This window comes from Lacerta agilis, chromosome 2, assembly GCF_009819535.1.
Source record: "Lacerta agilis isolate rLacAgi1 chromosome 2, rLacAgi1.pri, whole genome shotgun sequence".
Lineage (NCBI taxonomy): Eukaryota > Metazoa > Chordata > Lepidosauria > Squamata > Lacertidae > Lacerta > Lacerta agilis.
This window is the reverse complement of record NC_046313.1, coordinates 40479095-40502941: the sequence shown is the minus strand read 5'-3', so window position 1 is coordinate 40502941 and position 23847 is coordinate 40479095. Positions and strand designations below refer to the sequence as shown.

The following is a 23847-nucleotide window of genomic DNA, read 5'->3' as shown; positions in this document are numbered from 1 at the left end:
CATGGATTTGCAATATATTTGGTCCATAGTTGAAGGAGGAGTTCCTTTGGTTTTCTCCCCAAATTTTATTCTGCATGCCTCTTAGCTACAGGCAAGCCTTGTTGGTCATTTTCCCTCCCCAACCCTGGATTCCTCTAGTGAGGTTAAACCAGCATTTACACTACAGAAGCAGGAGGACAAACCTGCACCCACTTGGCACAGCCTGTCACATGGGTGGCCCGGAAGTATTATGTATGTACTTATATGAATATGCCTGGGGGAAAGGCTCCAGTTTGGTATAACCTTGCATATTTTAATAGATGTATTCTATATATACATGCTGCACCATATTGCCAAATCTCTGTGATTTTCTGTACCATTTTCAGTCTCCCCTCAACCCCCCCCCCCCAATCTAGCAGCATAGTATGTGGTCCAAACAAGAGTTCAGCCCAAACTGTTGCTTTGATCTCCTTGTGTCAGTCTGATTTCATTATTTTTTTTGCTAGCAGTGGGCACATGTTTGCAGTTTTGGATGGCTTGTGAAACTGTTTGCCAGTTTGTGCATCATAATACCTAGCAATTGTTGTTGATACTTGTTTGTGTAGTGCTACCCGAATGCTCGCTGCCTCCAAGGCTACATGTTAGGAAGATCATTAATCGCTGCTGTTTCTAAATCTGGAGTAAAACCCCGTTGACTTTAGTGTTTCAGATTTACATTGGAGTAAATGGGAGAATATTTTTGTTAGAATCTCATCCAAGCTGCTTCTTTGGCCTGTTTTTGTCTGGGTTTGGGGATTTGTTTTACATATGAAATTCACTTGGATGTGCAGGCCTTACTTTTAAGTTTGTTCTAGCATGACTGTCCCTGAAGTGACATTGGTAATACTACATTAATTATTCACCTTTCTGTTACCCCTGTTGCAGTGGTTTGAGACTATGGCTGTAGAACAGGGCAATAGGTTTTACCAAAAGTTGCCACATAGTTGATAACTCCAACTGCTGCTTTACCTGCAAAACACACAAGAGTTTAAGAGGAAATTTGCATTTTCCCTTCCATACTATAAAAGAAACCACAGTGTGCACTCAAAATACAGTGGTGCCCTGCGAGACGAAAATAATTCGTCCTGCGAAAATTTTCTTCTAGCGGGTTTTTCGTCTAGTGAAGCGGCAATGACAGCTGTGCTTTCGCTAAACGAAAAAAAGACGAAAATTTTACGTCTTGCGAAGCAGCCCCATTGACTTTTTCGTCTTGCAGGGCAGCTTCCGCTAGACGAATGCTGTTCGTCTAGCGAGTTTTTCGTCTAGCGAGGCATTCGTCTAGTGGGGCACCACTGTAAGTAGTTTCTCTGATAGTTGTCTGATCTCTCAGACTAGATCCCATGCAACAACAGGAGAGTAAGGGACGAGCACTCCAGCAAGGAATATTTATTTATATCCTTTTGATGCTCAGGGTGAGCAACATAAAACCATATGATGATACAATTATTTTGAATAACATGCAGTAAAGCTCTAAAAAAAACAGTAGTTTATTCCTAATGAAAGCCTAATTTGACTCCTTGGAACCATGGAAGAATGACAAGCATTAAGGGCAAGGGCAATTCTAACTTTGCTATGATTTGTGACTGAGCACAAGGGACTCTACTGCTTCAAGCTGATGCAGCCTGTTTCTTCCCACTGAGTTTGGCTAATTGCTAGATAAGGATAATCCCCAGTGAACTGAATAACATTAGGTCATGTAGCTGATAAAAAAACCCTAACCTTGTTGCTTATATTGAAGTGATTTACTTCTCATGCACATCTACTTAAGGTCATTAAAAACAATCCCTTTAAATCAAGGTAACAAAAAAAAGTACTGTATTGATCTCAAAGGGATTTTCCTATTTCTTGTGGTAATCATTGGCTTAAAAGGTAATGGTGTGTTTTGGGGGCTCCTGTGATGGATACTTGCATATTGGAAGTGCTGGTCTTCTGCACAATATCCACACACGGACTACAAAGCAAGCTTCTGCCTTGGCACAGAGGATTTGAAGCTCACCAGTCTGGCCGCCCCAGAACCCTCTCAGGCAACGTTGTGTTTGTGTCTTGGAGCAAGGGTTTTTCTGCTCCAAGAGGCATAGAAAGGCCATGCTAAGCCACCTGTCCCCTCTTCTCTCTTTGCCACCCTCACAATCTTGCTTTGACTTTTGTATTACATTTTTATAACACTAAATATTGTGAATGGATTTTAAAGGATGATGGGGATGCACATGTGCATACCTGTTTCTACCCTAAAATGAGTTTGCACAGATCTTTCCTCTTCTCTTGAGCTACACCTGTGACCCTCCTGTATCTCTAACAGCAGCAGGTTATCAGGAATCTGGCCTTCTGTGTTTGATCGCCTACAGATTCCTATACTACCAGCAAACGGTGGTGCCACCATTGCGGAAAAACCAATACGCTAGAGCAGGTGGTTATGTCTTGCTCCAGTCTGTTCTACTGGGACAAATAGGCTGGAGATGGTGCCTGTGTGTGATCTTTACTAGCTATTGACAAGGTTCAATTTGCACTTTAATAGTAGCTCTTTCCCTTCATCATCAAGGGAAAACAATGTGGTGCTGTGTTTAGACTGGGGTTGGGAGTGCTACTTCTGTTCTCCCACCTCTGACACTTGACTTCTAGTTATTCTCTACCTTGAATGCATCCATTCCCTTCTTGTGCACCACAGCATCCCCTTCTACAGAAGTGGGAGAGGCAGTATCCTGCTGGAGACAAAGCAGAACTAGAGAATTGAAAGAATGAGTGTGTGCTCCCCAGATTCTAGTTTGTTATTCTAGAAAGAATAACAGCAAGGAGCAGAGCTAAATTAAAGAGTTTCAGCACTGCCATCCACCTAATTGTACATTTTCTGTTCTGAAGAAAGTGGCAACTGGCTCTGCCTGGTTATGTTTGGAACATGGATGGACCAAGTTAGTGCTTGTGGGTCCCACTTGGTTAGCACCTGTGAAATGGCCAACACACACTGTCCCCTGAAATGGTTTGCTGTGTTGCTTTTTAATGTTTGATATTTTTTCCACATGGTGGAAAAATTGTATGCATAAAACACACATGTGCCATTTTTAAAAAAGTAATGAGAGTCTGGCCCTAGGGCAAGAGTGAGAGTAAGACACATTTCTCTGCTGCAACATTAAGGCTGCTGCTATGTATGTGTAATGCAAGCTGCAGAGCTGGAGTCCACAGATCCATTGTCAGTGCCCTTACAACAGGCATGGCCAAACTTGGCCCTCCAGCTGTTTTGGGACTGCAGTTCCCATCATCCCTAACCACTGGTCCTGTTAGCTAGGGATAATGGGATTTGTAGTCCAGAAACAGCTTGAGGACCAAGTTTGGCCATTCCTGCCTTAGAATGAATTTTACATCAATCTGCAACAACTATTTAACCCACACACACATTCATGATCTCTGTTGAAGCTGATAATACGACCTCACTTAGGACCTGGCCTGTTGCACTGACTCGACACACATGCCCACACACACACCATGGTGATGTTGTTATGATGGAAGGGTGCTTTTAGTGGTACTTGACCAGAGTGACTTTGCATCAGACATTGCAATGCATCCAGACAGGTTAGTAGTCCTTAAAATAAATGAACAGTGAACTAAGAAGGTAGCACAGATGAGGAGTTTTATTTGAGCACTACACTCTTTTTCAGCATTGAAAAGTATTAGCAGACGTCGCAATTACACAAACACCACCGTGTTAAAGGCTGGTTACTATCTTAGGGTTTTCTGTAGTGAGTCTGATGCTACTTCTTCTACCCCTACGTCGCCACTGTTTCAAAGCAAGACTTCTGCTGGGTGCGTAAAAAAAATGTAAAATATTGTTGCTGTTTGTGTGGTAGTTTCTGAAGTTCACCTTAAAATCCAGGGTTGCTCCAATCCAGTGGGAGCAGTTGCCCAGCTGATATAAAGCAGCATTGGAGGTAGTGGTACACACTTGCCACACCTTTAGTTAAAAATCCAGCTCCAATTTTATACCATCCTGTGGAACAGTATGAAATGACTATGTGGTTGAAAGCCCCTGTATTCTGCACGGCTCCAGTACTAGCCCACAGCTGCATCTACCCAAAGGGAATGTGTACATTGCAGTGTTAGGGCTTTCCAGGTTGGAAGGAATCTTTCTCTCCTCATAGCCCCCAACTGTTCCTCAAGTCATGTGTTTAGTGTAACTATGTACCAGTGTCCCTTCTCTGCTCCTCAGAATATAAACTGCCATTCTTTTCAGCCCACACCCATTTTAAAACAAATACTGCTGTACAAAATAATATCTGTAATTTCAAAACAACAACAACAATGAAATAAACTATTTACACTGTCTTAATAATTCTGTCTCCAACTTCAGTGGTGATGGTGGGTGTTAGTCACTGAGAAAACAACACCTGCATGCATTGGGTGGGTGCCCAGTGCATCGTGCCTCTACAAAGAGTTGTACTACCTGCCCATGTGGGAGTTCTGGATTACATTTGCTGTGTGGAGGCCTAGATCATGGTATCCACCTAATTCACAAAACTCACAAAGACAACAGCATATCAGGCCGAAAGCTCTGCAACACAAGCAATGGCTCTTTCCTGAAGTAACACAAGACTCCCAAGCCTCATGCAAAATATCTGGCAACATCAGGGAGGTTGGACTCCAACTCCCACCAACCCCAGTCCGTGTAACCGGTGCTGGAGCAGATGGGAGTTGGAGTCCAGCAGCATCACGTGTTCACCAACCCTGCCCAAAATACAGTGTTTCCTTCCCCACAATAGCACAGTTTATGGGTGGAATTGATTGCATGCTATTTCTGTATTTGCTGAAGAAAATATACGAAAAGCGACATTCACCTTTTCTCTCCACACTTATGTGATCACACATAAGATTTAGAGGCTGTTTACTCTGTCGCCAGCCAAATTCTCAAGTACATACTTTCCAGTTGTCTATCCTATTGAATCAGGCTTCTGTAGACAAAGCAGGGAACAAGTGGTGTTTAGAGGCAATGGGGGCACTTGACTGCCTATTGAAAGAGCCTCAGCAACTCTACTGCACATCGGTTTAATAAAACTGAAGAAACTATCATTTGCAAGGTGGTTAACTAAAAAAACAAAACCCAAAAGGTTTCAGAATTTGAATATTTTTGTGGATCAATCAGCTTTGTTTCCTTGTGAAGCCGGGCAATGGCATGAAAACTAGCATTTATATCCCAACATAGCATACCTACAAAGCGAGGACAAGGTATTACTATAGTCAGTTAATAAGCAACAACCAAACCCCCAATGGCAATGTCAGCCAAATGCAACAATGGTTTTCTTCTCCCAAAGTGCTGAAGCAGGCCTAAGAGTGATTGCAAGGCCACAATGGCAGCAAACAGCTTCCCCAAAGGTGAGGGGAACTGCAGACCTGATAGGAAGTAGTGCAAACATTCTGCGAAGATTTGAGCCTGAGTTTGCCTTTTAGTCCACACTCAGCAGTGCAGAAACAGAGCAAAACTCAATGAGGAAGCAGCACAGCTCTCTCCAGGCAGCTACCCAAAGCAATGAAAATCCCATGCAACTGCTGCCAGAAAACAGAATTGCTTATTTAAGCTAAAGCTTGAAGTCTGAGGTTTTTTGGTGTCGAAAGATATTGATTCAGAATCGGTTGTGCTGCTGGACTGAAGCCATAAAGATGTTGTGGCCTGAAAGAGTTGCTGGTACAGGGGAATGCAAGCAGATTCACTGAACCAGGTGCTTGGTCACAGGAAAAACATCCTAGAACCTACAAGATAGATAAATCAGTGCGGATGACAGGCTAGACTTCCCCACTGGCCCTCCTTTGCCTGCCTCTCTTGCCAACCTATTACGGACTCAAGCTCCCCATTCCTCTCTCATCCTGCAAACATTTTACATATTCATCATTTTGCTACCACCATAGACTCATCAGCTAACAGTTACAGTGTTTCAAGCTGTAGAGGCATGTTTTTATAACTGACCCTAAAAAATTTCCTTCCATTCTGTCTGGTGTACAGTGGTGCCTCGCAAGACGAAATTAATTCGTTCCGCGAGTCGTTTCGTATTGCGAAAAATTCGTCTTGCGAAGCACGACCATAGGAATGCATAGGAATTTAATTGCCATAGGAATGCATTGAAATTTTCGTCTTGCGAAGCACGACCATAGAAAAATTCGTCTTGCGAGTCACCTAAAAATCGCAAAACCCTTTCGTCTAGCGAGTTTTTTGTTGTGCGAGCCATTTGTCTTGCGAGGTACCACTGTATCTCATTTGTGAATGCTAATATGGGACAGACAACAGAAAAGGACCAGTTTCAAATACAAAATCCCTACTACTTTTGACTTCCATCTCTCAGTTACAGACATGGAATGCATCCCAATAACAATTCCATCTATTCAACTGGTGTATTTCTTCAAGTCCCAAAGAGACAACAGACAAAATACAATATGCAACAAAAATCCATTGAAAAGTAAACAAATGTGCTGAAAGTGTATATCAACAAATATCACCCAAAAACATCACACTACTTGCATAGGCCTGCATATTTGCAGAGGCAAACTCTGGAAATGCAGGGGGCACAAAGGATCCAAATCAATAAATAATCCCCTTCCAGTTCCTCAAATTCATTCCTCCCATGAACTTTTTGAAATCTGGTTACCTTCTTCAGTAGAGGCTTCTTAGGGTAGAGCACCACGTGCCACGTGCAGGGCCAGCTGGGGCTGACAAAGTGTCTTCACGCTTTGGAGCAGATGGTCCTACAGGGTCTAGCAGGAGGAAGGAAGAAAATGGAGCAGTGCCCCCCACCCGCCCCCAATTGCACTGCAACCATCCATCTCACCACCACACTAACCCCCTTCCAGAGGTAAACAAATGCACCCTCTTCCTATTTGCATATGTTAGTTCCTCCAAGTCTTAGCATATTTATAGTGTTCCACTTTTAAGTATTGAGATGAAGCAAAACAGCCCTAGCTTGGATATATTTAAAACTGACTAATCCTGGAGGCAATGAACTGGCTCTCTTGCATACAGCAATCTGCTGCAGTAAGGACAGCTTTCTTGAATTCCTGGCTCTGCCCACTCCAAGTGCCTTTGCATTATGGATGCTTCAAGCGAGTCCAGATGTATGCAGAAGGTTCCAGGTTCAGTTCACCAGCATCTCCAGGTATAGCTAGCAGAGAACTCCCCCTGCCTTATATTAGCTATAATAGGTGACTTTTTGGAAGCCTTATTGCAGCAGAGGGAAGGGGACTTGCAGGCACCAGGAAGGTCTCAAGGTGCCTATGTGCCAGTGGTTGCTGAACTGGCCACCCATGCAATACGCATTCATTATTATTTAACAAATTTTGTATACTGCTTAATTGTTGTCAAACCTCTGAGGTTGGAAATGAGTGCAGAATCAAAGCCTCTGCTCAAATGAAGGACTTCTCAAAAGCCAATGTATCACCTCACCTGTCTCGGCTGCAGGCTGGCTCCTCCTCCCGGAAGCCGACTCACCTACGAGTTCAAAGCTGGCATTAAAATTTAGTAATTAAAGCTTTGTTCAGATCGCCTCATTTCAGAGAAAGGTATGAAAATGCATGTGCACTGTCTAATAATAAAAAATAACCAGAAATAAAAGGCAGACTGAGATCAATAACATGGATGTGCACATAAATCCCCCTGACCTTTACTTTCCTCCTTTGAGTGTCTGGCCTTTTTATCACCCTGTTTGTTCTGTTTCTATTTCTTTCTTTTTTCCATGGTGGATGGGTGGACAAGTACAACTGTGCAAAGGCAGATCAATATGAATAATGATGCAAATTTCTTAGGCACATAATCCCCCTCCAGACTTATTTTGTAACATTTATTCCAATATGTATTTCAGCTACTGCATCTTCGATCGCCTAAGGGTCATGTTTCCCACTCTATGATCCTTCCTAGAAGCCAACTGCAATGGGGACCATTTGGCTGCCAGTTTCCACCCCAAGATCCATGCCCTACTGTAACTCAACCTGTGTACATGTGACTGAATAATGCATATTCTGGCTCTGACGGACGAGATGGAAGCAGACAGTTGGCAGAAGCCAACCAGCCCCAACCTGGTGCCTTCCAGATGCTTGAGAGAACAACTCAAGGTCCAGGCCCAACAAGCATGGCTAGCTAGTGATAAAGGCTAAAATCCAAAACAGCTGGAAGGCAATAGGTTGATGAAAACTGGCATGATCTATAATGTGGAGTTTTCCATCTCGGACATGTGGTCCAGTCTACCTTTACAGAAATGTTAAGGTGTGCTCCCCCAGGCTTTGCCAAAAATCAATCATTCAAGTAAAATAGATGGTACCTACAGCACTGAGGGGACCCTCCTTATACCCACCTGTATAGGTATGAATGAACCAAAGCCCAACAGTGAGGGAGATGCCGATGAGGAAGGCTGCAATAGCTATCCCAATTACTGCGGGGACTGTCAGGCCTGGCGCAGTTGCAGCTACAGAGAAGTGGGAAATGGGGAGGGTGTGTGGAGAAAGCACGAAAATTCATTCTCGCTCTCTGTCCAGGAAGGGCAACTACAGGAGATGGGCCAGGGCCCTAAATGGGGTAATACAGAATGAAAAAGTCTGAGGGTCAGAGCTCTTGCTCCAACCCACTGCAGCAGGAATCCTCAACTCCACTCCCCCCCCCCCCCAGAGCCAGGAGTGGAATCCCGGTCTAAAACCAATTCCAGTCCCCAAATCCCCAGGAAACAAGGCCAGCAAAAGAGCATGGGGATGTTTACTTACTTCGGACTATCTGAGTCTTCCACTTGTGCGCTGCATCCTTTGGTGCTTTTCCTTGTTGTTTGTCTGGGACATTGGCTGCAGAAAAAAGATACCGAAGTCAAGGAAGGAACAGATAATCTGAGGGAGTGTCTGAAGAAAATAGCCTCCGGGTGGCAAGGGGTAGAGGAGAAATGGGTGCATAACTCCGCCCATCATTGCTACTTTGCTTCACTCAGGATGAACATGTAAGATGTCATTGGCAAAGTCTGAGCTTGTAACATGGTGAGATCCAATGCATCAATCTCTTGGGTAGGAGATGCTGGTGAACTACAAGCCCCATCATCCCTTGCCATTGGCCATGCTGGCTTGAGGTGAGGGGAGCTGGAGTCCCAAGAACATCTAGAGGGCTACAGGTCCACCACCTCTGCTCTGGAGAGATGCACACAGAGACACATCCATCTCCCCAGCAAGCAGGACTCCCCCATCGGCTTCTTTCAGTTCCTCACTCTGCAGGGCAGTCCTCTCCAGCATGGAGCCAGGGTGCTGAACTGCAAGGCCTTCAAGCCAACAGCTCTCTTCTGGCTACTATCTAGAACCCACAGGAAAGTACCTGGTTTCAGGCCAGGAGCAGCAGCTCGGAGCGGAGTCTCCACAGTCACTAGCATAGGCTTTGTGATGGTGCGCTGGAAGCGGCTTTGGACCACCTCCTCTTCTCCCCTGCAGGCCTCATTCTCAGACGGACACTGAAACAAAAACATGCCTCAGAAGAGTGCCACATCCCAACAGTGGGATGTAGGCCTTGGCCCAGTTACATCCCACCAGCTTCTCCATAAGCCTAGCCAGCTCATTTCTACAGCTAACTGGGAGGCACGGACCCATTCCAGAGGGTTTTCATCCCTCCAAGGGGTTTCGCTTTCCTCTTGATTCCATCTTTTCTTAGGCACCACCCCTTCCACCCCCAGAGCAGAGATGGACCAAGGATTTCTGGAAGGGGCCGGTCATAGCTGAGGGGCAAAGCACACAGAGGGGCCCACGTTCAATCCCCAGTAAAACATCTCAAAGGAAAGACCTCTGCTTGAAACACTTGAGAGATACTGCCGTTCGGAGGAGGCAATAATAATAAGCTAAGGGATAACCAACATGGTGCCCCCCCCAGATACCAATTGACTACAATTTTCATCTCCCCTGGCCAATGGCCATGCTAGCTGAGGTGCTGGAAATTGGGAAGCCAGCGTCATCATCGAGCAGAGGGCACCATTTTGGCTACCTCTGGGCCAAGTGGAGAGCTTGCCCTCATATCAGTTTCCTCCATAAGCATCCCCAATCAGGGTAGCCTATTCTGAAGCAGTAGCACTACCAGGCCCTCAGACAGCTGCTAAAGGACAGGGTTCCCTAGCCCAGGGAGCCAGAGACCTTGGGGATTGCGCCCTCGGGTCTGGCAGGGTCCTGAGACCCCCTGTTGCAGAGCGTCAGGCGGCAGTGCAAGAAGTGGATGGAGGCATTGGACCACGGTTTCAACACAAAGCTCAGTCTCTGGCGTTCCTGGTACCCCAGAGGCAAATCCTGGGCCTGGCCTGGCAGCTCGGGTTTCCACAGCCTGACTTGGGCGGCGGCCACGGGACAGCCATGCTGGACCAGCAGATACACCGAGGCCTCTGAAGCATCTGAGGAGCTAGAGATGAAGCAATGCTGGATGGTGAAGCCAAGAGACGAGTCATAGGTTGCCAAGGAAGCCTGGAGGAAAAAGGAAACACAGTCTGGTCTGCAAACACAAGTGCAAGTTTTGCTGCCGACGTTTTCTGAATGCTGCATTGAAAAGCACATGAATCTGATCTTTGGAGAGTTTGTAAGTAAACCATTTTTAACTTGCCACACACACAGTATTTTTCTATGCTAAGAGAAGAGGGGAATTTTGGAAGGAACTTAGAAAGTCATATTCTAAGAATAACCTATATTTCCATGCTTTACTTTGCTAGGTGTTTGTTATTTTAAATTTCTGCTGGGGTTCTCTCACCAATTAATACTTGCCCCAAACTTGGCTCTTGGCATCCAGGAATTCTCTTTTTATACCTATTTTTTCATTGGCAACCAAGCATAAAGTTGGGCCTTGAATTGGGCCTCAGTATGAAATCTGCTAAGTCTATTCCTTGCTCTTTTGCTTACAAAATCATGACCTTCCCTAGGATGTATGTTGCCCTTCTAAGCTGGTAAAAAGTGATGGCAAATCACCCGTTACTTTATCCCTTACAGTGTAAGTTTATCACCCCCCATAAAGCAACAAGCAGGTCAACTGCCCTGTTTGAGGCTCTGAGAGAGATAGGGCATGCTGCAAGCCACCAGATCTCTGGACAGAGGAGGAGTCACTTAGGGACAAGATTCTGGCATGTAACTGCTGCATCCAATGCCAGTTCTTGCATATTCACCGTCCGCTTTACCTCCACAAAGACGAGGCTGTTGGCTGAGACGACAAAAGGTCCAAGTTGCTTGGCAAAAGCCTCTGTGTTGTAGAGCTCTAGGTTAAGGAGGGCATTGCCAAGGTGAAGGTGGGGATTCTGGAAGGCCGTTGCAGCTTCTGAGGGAGATATCTGGGTTGGAGAAGGCGAAACGCAGGAGACCTGCAGGAGAAAAACATGTCTGTGCAGCGGTATTGATGTAGAATGGCAAAAGAATACCTGCCCATCCACATGAAATGGCACTGTAGGAAAGAGATTCCCTCTGTCCATCTGGAGATGTCATCCTTGGCTACTCACTCTCTGAGTGTCCTGGTTTTCAAGAATAAGCTTCTGGTCCCCAAGACACAAGATAGATTCTGTCCCCTCTGTTTTGGCTGTAGACGGTGGGTAGGTAACAGAACCATGCTCTCCCCCAAAGTCTTGCCTCGTCACCTCCCAGCCAGCTGTGTTGGCCTCTGCAAAGTGCTGTTGAGAGGCTGTGAAACTGGGAGGATGCAGCAATATGGGCCAAAAGAGTGTTGGCGCTTCTAGAGGAGGAGGTGTGGCCCCTACAAAGGAAATACAGGTGTGTGGGTGTGATGCAATCACATGCCTTATACGCTGCTGCTGCTAATCAGAATATGATCTATTCCAAGGGTCACCAGTGTGGCCCCTGAAGGAACACATGTGCTCAGCTCACAGGGGCCTTCTCTACAGTCTGCAGGGTACCCTCCCCCCCACCACTGAAATTAGGCTCAGAAGCAGCATTCTGCTGGAGCCCATAGAATAGGTTGCAGGGGAGTGGAGGGGAGGGTACTCACAACAATTTCTCCATTTCAGACTTGCCCGTGGGCCCAAGAACGTTGGCAACCCCATATCTATTCCTTCTGTTACCCAAGTGAAAGGTCTGCACATTCTGACATAATATGGCACACCTTCCTGTTCTCTTCCATGGGCTCAGCATTCAGAATAAAGGCAATGCAGCTTCATTTGCCCTTCTTGATTTTACCAATGTAGCAACAGCTGATTGTCTATTTGATGCCATTTATCATACCTACGTGAATCCTGATTGGCTGGGATCACATAACGACTAGGAAATAAGCTCTCAAAAGGGTTTGGTAAAATGGCAGTGAAGCAGCAAAATATCAGTTAACAGGCCCCAAAATCGAAACAAAATAGGAAATTCTTTCCAGTAGCACCTTAGAGACCAACTGAGTTTGTTCTTGGTATGAGCTTTCGTGTGCATGCACACTTCTTCAGATACCCAAAATGTATGGGCCCCAAAATGTATGGGGTGTGTGTGTGTGTGTGTGTGTGTGTGTGTGTGTGTGTGTGTGTACACCATTTCAGCCCCCTTGGAAGCATACTTTTCATGCTGAAAGTGTTTTGATTTGGTGCATTCCTAAAATAAAACTGAGGTTGTATAGCCCAGGGTAAAATGGTGCAGGAGGAACTGGAATATAAATGCCAGGAATCTGCTGCAGCGGTCACTAGTGGTTTGCCTCCAAGCTCTCTGGTGGATACTTTTCCCATTCATGTCCATTGAATCCCTCCAAACCTACCATTCATCCCAACAAAAAGGAGAAGCCTGTTCACTCGCTCAGCCTCAACGTAGGATGTAAAGGCAGGCAGATTCTGCTCCGATGCAAACTGCAAAGGATCGAGGGTCGTCAGCCGAGGGGACGTCCGCTGCGTCACAGTCAGGGGCAGATCCATTTCTGTGCTGCTGACTGTGACTTTGTGCGAAGCCTAGAAAGGAATCCCAGCCTGAGTTACATATACAAGGCATGGAGAGCGGCAGCAGCAGGCACACCATAAACGAGAGACGGTCCAGGGGAATCAAATGGCAGCATGGAGGCAGACTCCCAAGAGGGAGTAGCCTAGTGGGGTGGAGAGTTGGAGCCAGGAAGTAAGACTTCTTGGCTCACTTTAGCAAAAAAAAAGGGGAGGGAGGAGGCAAGCCTAGAGTGTTGCAGATCTATACCCAGAGCAGGTCCTGCCCCTACCAGGACATGCAGCCGGCCAGTGAGGCGGTGGGTGCGAACCATCCACTCAGCAGCTCCCTCACTCTTCAGTATCAAGATCAGTCCCCAGTGGGGGGGCCTTCGGACAGCATGAAGTTCCACAGTCAAATGAGCCAGGGTGGGCCTAGAAGAGAGCAGGCTGCCCCCACCCCCACCCCACACAACAGGATTAAGCACATGAGGGAAGCCAGGGAAGCCCCATGCCACCCGTCCCCCAACTCAGAGACCCCTGCCCAATATTCAAGGCCTAATACCAGCCACTGTCGCTACTTGTTTTTGGCTCAGGGCCTGTGTCCATCTGGCCTTGACTTTTGGGGGAAGTGCCGTAGCTAAGTGGCAGGGCAACTGCTCTGCATGCAGAAGGTCAGAGATTCGATCCCCAGCATCTCCAGTCCAGACAGAGCTGAGAAAGATATGGGAGATCTGCTGCCAGTCCGTGTCAGCAGTACCAGGCTTCCATGTTCCTGTTTATATCTTATCCATTTTAACCCAAGGGTCACTTATCATGCACAGCTTCTTGCATAGGTTTCATTCTTCCTCACCATCCCCCCTTCCCCATCTACACTAAGAACAATTACAACCTCCCTGTTCAAGACACGGCATCTCGTTATGAACATTTCGCCACTCCACCCCACCCGGTCCAACAGCCGCATGCTGAAGCTCCGGCGATGCCTGCCTGGCACGCACCTTGGTGCAACTCCTTTGGAGAGGATGATGTGGACTTCGAGGTCTTGCGGAGGGTCAGGATGCAGGCAAACCCTCAGAGGCTGGAGTTGGCACTTGGAGGCAAAGTGCACCGGGGACAGGAAATTCCTATGCAATCTGCAAGCGGCTGGGGCAATCCTATCTGGAGAAGGAAAGGAATGAAGCACCTGTGCATTTACTGGACTGAATGGTCACAGAAGAGCTGCTGTGATTGATCCCTATGGCGCAGCCTCAAAATTTACTCTCTTTTTTTGCAAGCAATGCAAACTCTTTGGCAACTGCTCTCCAGCTGATACTGGTGAGTCTTATTTATCTGTGCCGTGTATATATTCCATCTTCCTTCTATGATTGTAGTGCACAGATCTTTCCTTCCTGGATGGTCTCCCATCCAAGCACTGACCAGACCCAGACCTGCACAACTTCTGCAAAGTTACTGCATTAGCCCAGGACCCAAAAGACCAGCTCGCTGCCTTCCTCCTGCTTATCACACTGCCAGCAGCAAAAATGGGGAACCTGTGTCTCTCCATATGTTGCTGGACTCCAACTCCAATCAGCCCCAGCCAGAGTGGCCAGTGGTCAGGGGTGAGGGGAATTGTAGGACACACAGCCATAATGCCACACTTTCCATCAGAGCTAATATCTACCCTCATTGCCCATGCCAGCCCCCAGGCGTGTGTAGATTCTGTTGACTCCACGGTATTCAGCCAGAGAGGTGACCCCTCCATGCTCCCTCCGTGCCCACTTCAGCAGGCCTTTTGGCGTCTTTGGTAAGTTGGTCTCAGCAGAAGCCACTGGCCCTGGGGCTGAAACATTAGAGCCGGGGGAGACCTGTAGATAGGAGGAAGACAAAGGTAAAATATACTAGCCTGGAGGACCGACAACCCCCCCCCCTGACACCCCACTAAGGTTGAACAGTGCTGCACTTTAATATGGGAGATCTGGGTTCAAGTTCCACCTCAGCCACAGACTCACTGGGTGGCCTTAGGCAAGCCTCCCTCAGCCTCAATTTCCCCCATCTGTAAAATGGGAAGAATAGTAACTTTCTACACAAGATGGCTCTGAAGACAAACAGAGCTAGATCTGAAAGTATTTTGTAAAAGTGCTGTGGAGGTAGCAAATTAGCTTTTCCATCCACCCTTCCCATAGCTGCTGCTCATCTTCTATGCCTGCATAGAGCAGGGACTCCAATGACCTCCTCGGCAGGGCCTGGCTCAGTGATCCCCATGATGTTTTGCAGGCCCTTTGGCCCTCTATCCCATCTCACCTGGAAGGTCCAGTTTTTTCCAGGGGGAGACAGCAACACCCAACGCACAGGCTCCTGGGAATACAGCACAAAGGTGGGGGCTCTGTCGAGGGGATCTGGGTCCAGAGTTATCAGAGTTACCTGAAAGAGGATCAAGGGGACAGGTACTTTCTCCATGCATGATCAAAGAGGGAAACGGAGAAGGGATTGGAAAGGAACCAGGGAAGGTTGGCTATACCACCAAAAGCGGATTAGCAACTTGCCCCTTGGATGTTCGGCAGGTGAGGCATGTCCCCACCCTCAGCACTATGGAGGCCCTGTGCAGGGTGTTCCTCTTTGCTTCTCACAACTTGGCTAGCCTAACCTAACCCTTCTGTAACTTAAGAGAGACTTCTTCCAGGCCCTGACAACTGTGAAGATGTGATTGAAATAAGAGTATTGCCTTTATGACTGACTGAGACACCTTTAACTGTGGAGCCAAGCTGAACTGCCATCTTGGTTGGGTATCCAATGGAGCTGTAGCGAGACCCATCATACAGCCTCATACATGGGAAGGGGCTATGCAGCACAAGAACCAGGTGGTATGGGTGGGGATCTCCCATACCTGGCCATTTGCCGGCAATCCCTTCTGCAGGCTGATGACATGGACTTCTTGCCCCAGGGCAGAGCGGCCCCGGCTGGTGCATCCGTTGCCTTTTCGCAGTGATTCCCAGAAGCCAAGGACGGGGTGTGGGGTAGAGGCAGACTTGGGGAGGCAAGCAAGATGGTTCCAGGCAGCTGCAGGGGAAGGAGAAGAGCAATGCTGGAAGAAACAGGGTTTCAGAAAAGTAGTTTCCAAAATAATTATTGTCTTTTAATATTCTGTTGGAAGCTGCCCAGAGTGGCTGAGGAAACCCAGCCAGATGGGCGGGGTATAAATAAATTATTAATTAATTAATTAAACTGTGTACATTTGGCATCCCCTTCTCCCAAAACACAAAGTGCTCAAAATGATACATCCGTTTTCTTTCTTTCTTTCTTTTGCATAATTCATTCTGTGTCTGAGAAACAAAAAATATGGAATATCTGGCCAATGACTCAGGATGATGGAGGGAAAAATAAAACAATGAGGAAACTATGGGGGAACTGGTATGATGGGGCAGAAATGGATCGGTGTGCATTTCATGGTCCCCACATAGGGGGGAGGGTCACTGTCAATTGCTCTAAACAATGGCTTACTGGCTTATTTTTAAATTGAACAAGTTGTACAAGGGGAAAAAATGTTCATTTTTCAGTCAGCTATCCATTCCCTCCACCAAGATACTATAAACTTGTAAGGGGCTCAGTCTTCTCCTTCCTTTTTATATTCCTTTTCCAAAGGATAATTAGCATGTAGAGTCCTTGCTTGGCGGGAAAGTGGTTTTTTTTTGGGGGGGGGGGTTCTCCCTTTTAGTCCCCCCCCCCGCCCCCTGTTTCTCCTGGGCATGTTGATGGCACTCCTTTGGCACTCAACCCTCTGAGTTCACTATTATTATTTAATGTCTGTTTTCATTATGAAGATGAGAGTATTGTATTCTGCACTGACTGACTGCAGCTCTCTAGGGACATTCTCAGTCCTATCTGAAGATGCTAGGAAATGAAGCTGGGACCTACTTCATGCAAAGCAGGTGCTCTAACCACTGACCATTCATTTTACAAATTAAATAATTACAGGGAAGCTGCTAGTCCTGCACAGGGGCTACACATTACATACACAACAATATGACGGCCATGTTGCCTCATGTTGTAATTAGGAGAGGCAGACTGGGTGAGAATGAGGTGGCAGACCAGACTATATACTGTTTTGAGACTACATTGCAAGAAGTTCCTTGTAATAGGAAAACTAACACAGTAGAGAGCAGGCTGGGCTGGTTTGTTACCTTTCTACCAAGGCAATTTGCAATTTAAAATACTGGAAGGAACAAAAGCTACCAAATATTCTCAGGGCGGCCTCAGGAGCTGCCTGGCCTGGGCTCTCTTATTTCTGCCTACCCTTCTGGGCAGAGAGTTATTAAGTTGCCCCAGAGAGCTACTTCTTTTTCCTCAGTGTACTAGAATTTTACATACAGGCCGCTTTACCGGGGGGGGGGGGTTAAAAAAACACACACACACCCCATCGGTAGCTTGAGATGGTACAATTCCATTTAGCACATGAGAAGCAGACACGGGGCAATGGATTCAAACTGCAAGAAAGAAGATTCCACCTAAACATTAGGAAGAACTTCCTGACAGTAAGAGCTGTCTGACAGTGGGATTTGCTGCCAAGGAGTGTGGTGGAGTCTCCTTCTTTGGAGGTCTTTAAGCGGAGGCTTGACAGCCATCTGTCAGGAATGCTTTGATGGTGTTTCCTGCTTGGCAGGGGGTTGGACTGGATGGCCCTTGTGGTCTCTTCCAACTCTATGATTCTATCAACACAACCTCCCTTAACATTTCATGTGAAAAAATATGCACTGGCACCATGAGTAAGAAACAGAGAGCTGTACCAGGTACCAAAGTACAGCTGCAGGAGTGTTCAATGTGGGTCTCCCCCCCGCAATTTGGGAATGTGAAGAAATAGCAGAAGTACCTTACAGCAAGTGCAGAGTGCCTTCCCCTCACCATTCAGAACAGAAACTATGACTCCTGGTCAACTTTGGAAGCCTGGACTCTTCTCTTTATAGGAAGCAACCATGGTCGGCTGGCTATGAATTCAGCAGGTAGCCTAAGAGCCTCCGTGCTATAAACAACCCACAGGCAACATCTACCTGCCCTATGGTAATCAATGCCAAAAACAAATACCGAGTGCCGAGCTGGAGATTAAAAGTGCCCTTAGCTGTGTGTACTTGGTTATCAAGGAACTGAAATTGCATCCTGTGAAAAATAAGCAGGTACAGAATGAAGGACACTCTGTAAATCCAAGCTGCTTACTGAAGGTACATCCAATAAAGAGAAGCAGGACAAAAGGCATCAGAAGCATCATGCAGAATTGGGAAACCCCTAGTAAGGTAAAGGTAAAGCTAAAGGACCCATGGATGGTTAAATCCAGTTGAATTTGACTTTGGGGTGCAGCGTTCATCTCTGCTTTCAGGCCAAGGGAGCTGGCATTTGTCCGCAGACAGCTTTTCCATGTCATGTGACCAGCATGACTAAACCGCTTCTGGTGCAATGGAACACAGTGACAGAAACCAGGGCATACGGAAACGCCGTTTACCTTCCCGCCGCACTGGTACCTATTTAACTACTTGCACTGGCGTGCTTTCGAACTGCTAGGTTGGCAGGAGCTGGAACAGAGCAACGGGAGCTCACCCCATTGTGTGAATTTGAACTGCCAACCTTGCGACCGGCAAGGTCAAGAGGTTCAGTGGTTTAGACCACAGCGCCACCCACGTCCCTCAAACCCCTAGTATAAAACCCCATTGAATGCATTTATACTCTGACAACTTCATCTACCTATTCTGCTGCATGGGAAGAAAATTTGACAAGCCCAAATTGTTCTGTGTGAGTGCACACATGTGCCATTTAGCAAGGTTGAAAGACCTGCTCTACATTCAAGGTTGCAAAGAAAAATGTATTTTAAGACTGTTAATTTCTTTTTTATATGTACACTTCAGGATACATACAGCAATGTATCCTGGACAGCTCCCCCACAATAGTGTTTTGTTTTTGTTTTTTTAGCAAAACGTTTTACACCTTTGGTGTGAATAATTATTGTGCATCCCATTTAAATGTTTACAATAGCCACTCTGTTAGACTTTACCTGTCCCAGAGCACCCCCAGACAACAAACAGCAGGAGGAGGTATTGTCTCCATAGGTGATCGATATGCTGGCAGCTTCCATGCATGGTGTTCAGAACCAAAAGAAAAGCTGTGATTTTTCTCTTGTTCCACCCTAGGAAGGAAAGCAAAGCCAGGGCAAGAAAGCATGGGAGTTGAAGGGAATGCTGTTGCACAACCTCGGAGCTACTTGGAAACACTTTCAAGCCCTCAAGACCTCATACCAGTCAATTTGTGGTTCGGATTTTGGGACAGAACTTCAACATTTCCTCTCTCCCTTCCTGATCTATCTACTACAGAAACAAGCATACAGACCACACTCAGTGTCCCTTAATACAGATTATACATTCCTTCAACTATCGTGTCATATGCGCAATCATAGCAGGATGGGTGGTGGTGGTGGAAGGACTTCATTTTGGTGCATGTTTTTGGGTGCAGTGGGTGCTCCTGCAACTGTAAGCAGAGGGGAAGGTGGTGACCACCCTTCCGATTAACACCACAAAGTGAAAGGGTATAGCATATAGCCAGGGTCTCCAACCATTTCAACCTGAGCAAACAGAAATCCAAGAATACCCATTTCACTGAAGAAAAATGGGTAATGCTCAGACACCCCTCCCTCCTCTCCAAAAACCAGACTAAACACCTACCCACTCAAAAGAAATAAAACTGACACAAAAAGCAGGCAATGTCTCCGCTACAAAAACAAAACAAAACAAAAAAAACCTTCACAAAAGCCTCAATTTCTTTAAAAAATGGGGTCAGGGGATCTTGGTTGGCACCAAGAGGAGGGCACTATGATGATCATGAGTGACACATTGGGGACCCCAGAGCTTACCCTGCCTCCAAATTGTTTACTATCTAATAGCTTCTACTCCTTGAATATGGGAAGATGTGTGAGCCTAATCCAGATCATCGGTCCACTTTGCTCAGTATTATCCACTGTGATGATCTGTCTCTAGCCAGAAGGATTTTGCCCAGCACCTGCTTCTCTGTTCTGTAGACTGAATCTGCAATCTTTTCCTGAAGGCAACTTACTCTCCCTCTTTCTGGTCCCAACTTCTGCCAGTCAAAAAGGCATTCTCCCTCCTGTCTCAAGTTTCCCACAAAAACTTCCCTCCCACCTTTATGGCTCTGCTTTAAAAGAAGGATGCATTGAGACAGCAAGATTCAGTGTTACAGGATTAAACTGGCTGTAATTAAAAGTTTCCAGGACGTGTTCCACCTCCCAGCAACCCAAATCCCAGAATGTGGAGAGGGAATGCCCAAGGAACACTTACCTTGCTCAGCAGAGCTCTCCCACTGTCAGTGGATCTAGATGCAGGTTAGGAGATAAATAGAGGAGGAGGAGGAGGTTGGACAAAGTGCTACCTGAACTGAAGGACAGGAAGCAAGTGGGAGGACTTGCAGCGCTTAATCCAAGGGATGCAGAAACTGTGAGCCAATTCAAGGCCTCCTATCTCCAGACTGGCATAGTTTAACGAACAACAATAATAAAAAGTTATGCGGGTCAATGGGAGGTTAAAAATAACTCTAGGCCCACAAGGAGGGTCAAGTTACAAGTGAGAGGGGAGGAGGGCATGGTTTATGTGGCAAGCTGATTATTTCTAAGGGAATTCAGCAGTGGAGGAAAGGTATCAAGAAAGCAGACTTACAAGGAGAAGCATCAGCTCCCTTTCCCTTTGTGTGTCTGTCTCTCCTCCCTTGTCAGATCCCAAGAACTCACATGGCAGGTTCATCACACCCAGAGGCGGGGAGATGGCTCCCCCCCCTCAAGCAGGGAGCCACCAAGCAAGCGACCTTCACCCCAAAGGATGTCCCACAGAGTGAGAAACACAAGGCAAGCCCCGCATGGGTTACCAAGGAGATTGGGGTGGATTTATGATTAACGCAGGCAGAGGAGGAGACTTCCTGAGAGGCACCGGCAGGTATGCTGTGAAGAAATCTGGGTCAGTGTGACCTGCCTACCACCCCAGTGAGGTAGGGCCAGGAAGGAGACGTTCCAGGTATCTGTCCTGGCTTTAACGGATCACTAACTAGGGGACAGAGAAGCAACAACAGGGAAGGAGAGGAGTTCCAAAGTCGCGGCAAAGAGGCACGAGGGAACTCGCCCTTTTATACCAGCAGACAGGGAAGACAGGACAGAAACCAAAAAGCAGGAGGAGCAGGCCTCTCTTTCTACCTGCCTGCCAAGCACCTGGGTAGAAATTAGGCAGAGAGGGCTGCACACAGCTCTTAAGGCCACAGGCTGCCCGTTTACAAGATGTTCATCTTTCCCAGAATGCTCTGGCAGACTCCAAGGCCTACTGGAAAAAAACGAACAGGCCTGACGCAGGGAGGAATAAACGTAACCCAGGTGATTCATCCAAGGCCACAGAGAAAGGCAGCAGCAGCAGCAGGCCTCAGAATGCACTGCCCCATCCTACACCTGCGGAAGTCTGTCATAGCAAAAGCAATCAATATATGGGTAGCATAAGCATGCTGCGGACTATATGTTGCATGCTGTAAATTGCATAAGGTGCATGGAAGACCACCATTGGGCAGTGCTTTGGTTAACATTAAGTCTGGGTTGGAGAAAGTCTGGATAACGGATTGCACAAGTGGATGCAACTAGATTCACTAGATTTCCAACAGGAGTACCTGGTATCCCCTGTGGAGGATCCTACAGTCCGCAAACAATAACATCTTGGAGGTCCCAGGCCTCAAGGTGGTTAGACTGGCCTCGACCAGAGCCAGGGCCTTTTTGGCCCTGGCCCCAGCCTGGTGGAACACCCTGCCACAAGAGACCAGGGCCCTGTGGGACTTGACATCTTTCTGCAGGGCCTGTAAGATGGAGCTGTTCCGACAGGCCTTTGGTTGGGGGCCAGTCTGACCCCTCTCCTCCTACAAGACCCTATATATAAAGGGCCTCTCTAATTCCTCTCACCGGCTCATATAAATAGCTGAGCCTGGTGAGTACCTAAGGTTCCCAACCCCTATAGTCATAATTTGCCAGTTGCCTTTCTGATCTTATTTGATTTTAATCCAATTTTAAGCTGTATTTCAGTTGATTGCTGAATTTTATGTTTTAATGTATTTATATTTTGATGTTAGCCGCCCTGAGCCTGGTTATGGCTGGGGAGGGCAGGATATAATTAAATAATAATAATAATAAATATAATAATAATAATAATAATAATAATAATAATAATAATAATAATAATAATAATTATTATTATTATTATTATTATTATTATTATTATTATTATTCTCATCCTACAACTGAATATAGAACATAAAACACTTTCCAGATGAGAACCTACAGTAAGTGTTGCAGACTCCTCAGACACCAAAGTTAATTAGTCTCATGGCTTTTCAAGACTGGCCTGAGGTTCCTCCCACAGGGGCTCACCTGATCCCTGCCATTCCAAAGGGGGTCCAAACTCCTATTAACTTTTTGCTGGTCATGTCTCTATTTCTGGGGGAATCACGGTATGGATTACTCCTGTGATCCGCTCCGAGATATGCGGGTATAGTGTGGTATATAAATTTGATTAATAATAATAAATGCAAACACCTTTAGAGAAAAGAATTTCACGGGAACTTCATTGCCTTTGAAAACTCAGTAACCCAAAACTGGTCTGCAGATGGGTGGGGCTAGATTGGCCTTTGCCTTTTTATTTGCAGACATGGACAGGAGGGAAGGAGAAGATATTAAGCCAGACAGAAAGCAGAGAGTTGACCTAAATTGCTGAACAATACAGTGGTAGTGGAACGGAGGAAATTTTGTGGAGTCTCATACAGGGTGGCATATACAGCATACATTCAACTCTTCCCCCAAATAACCTAAGAACTGCAGTTTAAGGGAACTGGGTATTGTAATGCCAAGGAATAAACTAGAGTTCTCAGGATAATTTGGTTGAAGTTATGTGCTTGAAATGTGGTTGGCATGCATGCAGCCTTTGAAAACACCAGCATTTCTTTGTCATATAACTAACATGCCAGGAACACAATGCTCTGGGTCTTAAAAGTATTGTGAAGGTGTAACAAAATATATTATCTTTGATTGTAAATGGTGGAGTGCAACATGTTAACTGGACCTTTGTACCTTTGCAAAGTTATGGGCTAAACGGAGCTGGGCTCCAAGGTTATTTTTCAAAAGCAAACTTGAGAATGGGACCATTTGAACTGCTCACATGGAAGTTTATGGAAGCAGGGAGGTGTGTTCAAAGCCCAGGTACTTATTTAAAGCTCTTATTCTTAACATCAGTGTCCTGAATAACGAATTCAAGATGGTGGGAACCAAAGCAGAGTGACCAATAAACAAGAGGGAGGTTGAGCGTGCTCAGCTGAAATCTGCAGATGTACAAAAATATCTTTTAAATATAAAATCTAAAGGGGATCCCCTCTTCCCCATCAATACCTAGCTCAGTGAGGACAGAGCATGTTCCCTTGTTGTTGTCAGATGGAAATGAAAAATGTGAAATATATGTGAGGAGCAAAGGAATGGCATATCCTGGAGGGAGGGCAAAGCTGACTGGCTAGATGGAACTGTAAACAAGAGAGCTCCTGTTAGGAAGGAGAGAGCGCCATGTGGCATACAACCCAGAGTAAGGAGTTCTGCTTGCACAATGAAACAGTCTCCTCTCCTCCTCCTCCTCCTGCCTGCTGCTCTGGAGCTTCTAGAGGAGTGGGGCAAAGCCCTTTTGTGCTAGTGAGAGTCCTTGCACTGGCTTCTACTAGCATAATGGGTTAATTGAATCTGTATCATGTGATCAAGGTCTTCCTGTCCTGAGTCCATTCAGCCTAGCATCCTTCTTCCTACAAGAATCAGATCCTAAGAAACGGATCCTAATAAACGGATGATCTGGCTCAGTAGGGCAACTCGTGTTGTCTTCAATAATATGTGGTTCAGACTGTTACTAAATCAGATACATTAGCCTAGCCACAAATTGTAAACGTTTTAACATACAGTACT

General features: G+C 46.3%; 1 protein-coding gene across 1 annotated transcript; it reads right to left on the bottom strand.

Annotated features, from left to right (window-relative positions):
* Nucleotides 1-474: 474 nt before the first annotated feature.
* LOC117041211 (transforming growth factor beta receptor type 3-like) lies at nucleotides 475-19284 on the bottom strand. Its single transcript, XM_033139711.1, has 17 exons — nucleotides 19118-19284; nucleotides 18877-19008; nucleotides 15727-15899; nucleotides 15144-15263; nucleotides 14524-14707; nucleotides 13862-14021; nucleotides 13157-13298; nucleotides 12713-12899; nucleotides 11469-11719; nucleotides 11154-11333; nucleotides 10132-10452; nucleotides 9329-9461; nucleotides 8740-8814; nucleotides 8337-8447; nucleotides 7433-7477; nucleotides 6642-6747; nucleotides 475-987 (listed from the first exon to the last, which is right to left on the bottom strand). Exons 1-16 carry the CDS (start codon nucleotides 19200-19202, stop codon nucleotides 6647-6649), a joined length of 2400 nt encoding a protein of 799 aa, XP_032995602.1. The 5' UTR covers nucleotides 19203-19284; the 3' UTR covers nucleotides 475-987; nucleotides 6642-6646.
* Nucleotides 19285-23847: the final 4563 nt, after the last annotated feature.